This window comes from Nematolebias whitei, chromosome 21 (genome assembly GCF_014905685.2).
Source record: "Nematolebias whitei isolate Nwh7 chromosome 21, NemWhi1, whole genome shotgun sequence".
NCBI lineage: Eukaryota > Metazoa > Chordata > Actinopteri > Cyprinodontiformes > Rivulidae > Nematolebias > Nematolebias whitei.
In genome coordinates this window covers 35,011,344-35,015,319 of record NC_056518.1, presented here as the reverse complement: position 1 = coordinate 35,015,319, position 3,976 = coordinate 35,011,344, and the positions used below count along the sequence as shown (strand labels likewise).

The following is a 3,976-nucleotide window of genomic DNA, read 5'->3' as shown; positions in this document are numbered from 1 at the left end:
TCAGTTGACAGATGTCAGTCGACAGTGGTCAGTCGACAGTGGTCAGTGGTCAGTTGACAGATGTCAGTTGACAGATGTCAGTGGTCAGTTGTCAGTGGTCAGTTGACAGATGTCAGTTGACAGATGTCAGTTGACTGTGGTCAGTTGACAGATGTCAGTTGACAGATGTCAGTTGACAGTGGTCAGTCGACAGTGGTCAGTCGTCAGTGGTCAGTTGACAGATGTCAGTTGACAGATGTCAGTTGACAGATGTCAGTTGACAGTTGTCAGTTGACAGTTGTCAGGCCTCATTCAGTTTGTTTCTTGGGTTTGACACAACCCAACTGTCCCAAACCTTGTGCAGATTTTAAAGACATTTTGAAGAAGAACAAAATAAAATCTTCTTTGTCTGCTACAAGGACTCACGTCAATATGCTGTGTATATATGCCCCACTTCCTCCGGGGGGGTGTAACAATCATCTCCAATAGCAGAAATGTACAATGAACCCTTGTAAATCACACAAGATCAAATGAAGACCTGTGTGTTTTTCCGATGGTGACGTGTGAATTTAACTGGAGTTGTTTTCATGAGGACACTTTGTTGAAAGTTTTTAAACTTTAACTGAAACACACGTTAGTTTTTCCAGAGAGCGTGCACCACTTACTGTCTCCATTTGCAAACTTCAGAGCAGCAGCGCTGGCACCGTGCACTCTCTCTGCCTGCAACGCGATGTCGTTCTCTAACAGAGCGTGTTTTTGCAACAAGTCTTCCACCTCCAGCAAATGTTTTCCAAAATCAGGGGAGAACAGCCGAGCCTGCAGAGAACATCCATGGTTAGTGTGCTGTTTGGACAGCAGGTGCTTTTACTTTAGATCTTTGGATGTGCACCTTCATGTCATCCATCCAGCTGATGATGTGCAGCATCTCCTGGAAGATCCTCTGCAGAGTCAAGTTCATGTCCAGGCGCCCCCGTCGAGCCCTCAGCAGCTCCTGCAAGTAGTCCCACAGACGGAGGATGTTGTCTTTTCGCACATCGATCCGCTTGGCGTCATGATAACGCTCCGACTCCAGCTCTTTGGAGATGTTGAGCAGCGCCTGGACGCGCTCCTCGTATGCTGCGATGTCCGTCTCAATGGCATCGTGCTTCTTCTTCGCTGCTTCCACTGCAGGCAGGTCGTAGCCAAAGTTATCCTGAGGAGGTCCACACAGGTTTAACTTGGAAAACATTCAGCTGGTACTCATGTAACATATGAAGCTTTTTCATTGACTGTGCAGCCCAGATAAAATCTGTCAAGTTCATTTGAGTCCCTGCTTTGATGGTTTCACCATTTCTCTGGAGTAAATTTGAGCTTGTGAGTTTTATGAACACATGAATGACGAGACCACAGGAGGAAATCTGTGATCACATTAAACGTCTTACAGACTTCACAGCCTGGACATGAACCATCAGATGTTCTGCTGAAACTACAGACATTTAAAACAAGATCATTTCACAGATAAACTGTGTTCAAGGCCTGAAATCTGCAGCTAAACTTTAGAGGAAAATTATAAGAGAAAGGAATCAACGGCGATTTCTTGAACTTGATGAATGTTTTGAATAATTGTGACCAAAGTATTCCTGTTTTTCCATAAAGGGGCAGCTGTAGTTCAAAACTGTGGTCAATCACATTGTTGAGTTCATGCTTGGAAGAAACCTCAAGTCTGGTCTCATTTCCTCCGAGTCATCCACATCAGGTCCACATGGATGGTTGGGGGGGAGGGGGGACCAGATCACTTTAGTGACAGACGTGTTCCTGTTTTTAGTATTTTACATGGCTTTATAATCTAGCTGTTTTTGTTTCATTTTCTTCCATTTGTTTTTCCTGACTGTTCTCTGTGGTCATCACTCGGTTTCATACACGAGTCCTCGAGGCTCCGTGAGACTAACCTGCAGACACAAAGCTTGAATGAACTTTACAGACATGCTGAAGGTCAGTCAGCAAGTCGAGCCCCACCATCTTTTTTAGAGGTTAAAACCACTTCTGATTAGAGGCAATGTGTAAAATAATTGTGTTCGTCCTGTTAGTTGCTCTGACAGAGACCTCAGCAACAAAACGAACCGTCGTCGTCAGTAGAACGTCAAATATCAGTAGCAGATTAAATGTGTGCAGCGGTTGGCTAACCTGAGCAACCAGTCTCTGGTTTTCCAGAAGCCAGGTCTCCCTCATGGCGGCCTTCCTGTCGAACCTGCGGGCCATCTGCTCCAGCTTCTCCTGCCTGATCAGCTCCTCTCTCAGGAGGCGCTCCCGCTCGTGCTCCGCTCTTTCCAGACGCTCCCAGGCCTGCACAGTCCATGATCCAAAGCTAATGCAGTTTAACACCAACAGCAGGTGACACTGAAATATTCAGTAAACTAGAGCTTCCTCGTGCTGGATGCCACCCTGCAGGTGGAGGTTCAAACAGACCTGGAGATCGTAATACAGACGCACGCTGAGACAACAACATCGTTGACACGTCTCCAGGTGCAACAAACCCAAAGATGGGGCGGATCTATGAGGCGCTGTCACAACGTTACATTCTTTGGTCATCTGCTTTAATTATAATGATTCTTTAGTTCACCCCACATACAGTTTTATCATTCGTCTCTGAAGAAGAAATGGAGATAATGCTGCAGGTCTTTTGTTTTGTTCACAAAAACTCATAAAGCACAACAAAGATTTAAATTCAGAACATCATCAGTACATGCACATTTAAACTTGAAAACTTTTGGCGTCAACTGAATTCAAAGTTGTTACGATCAACGTCAGAAAACACAAAAATGACTTTTCTGATGTTCTACTAAACTCTGATGCATGAGCCCCGTCATTCATCCTCAGATTATACTCCTTGCACTAACAACCTTACAAAATAATATATGACGTAATAATATGGCATGAACTTTCATTTACAATGTTTGACCAATGCAGCTCTAACTTTAATCCTCATCACAAGAGCATTTGATTATGAAACTCTGGAATAAAAGATGGCGGGTAACGTGCACTCTTTCCAGGTAAACTAGGCAGTTTGTTTTCAAGCTGCTCTTTACTGATCCTGGATTCTCACCCTGTTGATATCTGAAACCAGCGCTCCCTCTTTAGGGGTGTAGACCCTCTGATTGTTGGCCCTCATACGACTATGGATGGTGAACAGCAGCACCTCCAAATTGCCTTTCTCCTGGAACCTGAGGAGAAAACAAAACAAGGAGATCCTCTCAGACCAGCTGGCAAACATACAGCTTCCTACCTGGATTACAGATCAACACCAAGTTTAAAACAAGTCAAGCACTAAAGAAAATGCAATTTGTGAAAAAGCCACTGCTGAATTAAGCTGAAGAACTAATCTGAGCTGTTTAAGGTAAAACAAGCAGAACACTAGTTAAAAACGGCAAAACGCTGCTAACGTAGAAGATTATTAGATTAAAAAATCGAAACGCTAGCTAAAAGATAACAGAACAGTAGCTAAATGCTAAAAGTTGCAAAGGACTAGCTAAAAGATGAAAGTTGAAGAACAATTAAAAACTAAAAAAGCATACAAAGACAGAAAGAGAGCAAGTCTGATGAAGCAGATTTAAAATAAATCAATGTTTAGAAAGCAGTGAAGACATCTTAATTCACTTATACTGGAAAATAGTCATAAATAGTTAAATCATTTGAAAAGTACAAAAGTGAATAACCTTGATTAGCCATAGCACACATCCCATATGAACATTTTCATACATGAATGGAGAAAACAGGACAAAACGTACAGAAACAAACAGGAAAACAATAGTGTGAATGTAGCATCTACAGAGCAGTTTCATGTAAAATCCACCTAAACATCCACCCTACAGAGTAAATTAGTAAATTTACAGAATAAGTTGATGTAAAAACCCACCCTACATAGTAAATAAGTAAATTTACAGAATAAGTTCATGTAAGAACCCACCCTATAGAGTAAATTAGTAAATTTACAGAATAATTTGATGTAAAAACCCAACTA

At 42.3% G+C, this 3,976-nt stretch overlaps 1 protein-coding gene across 1 annotated transcript in view; it reads right to left on the bottom strand.

Annotated features, from left to right (window-relative positions):
* The window catches only part of sptb (spectrin, beta, erythrocytic), a gene marked incomplete in the record, with an annotated part of 116,707 nt that overhangs the window by 77,250 nt on the left and 35,481 nt on the right, over positions 1–3,976 (bottom strand). Inside the window, 4 exon segments of the mRNA XM_037694728.1 lie at positions 645–795; positions 869–1,171; positions 2,143–2,301; positions 3,062–3,179. Coding sequence (XP_037550656.1) covers positions 645–795; positions 869–1,171; positions 2,143–2,301; positions 3,062–3,179 — 731 coding nt within the window.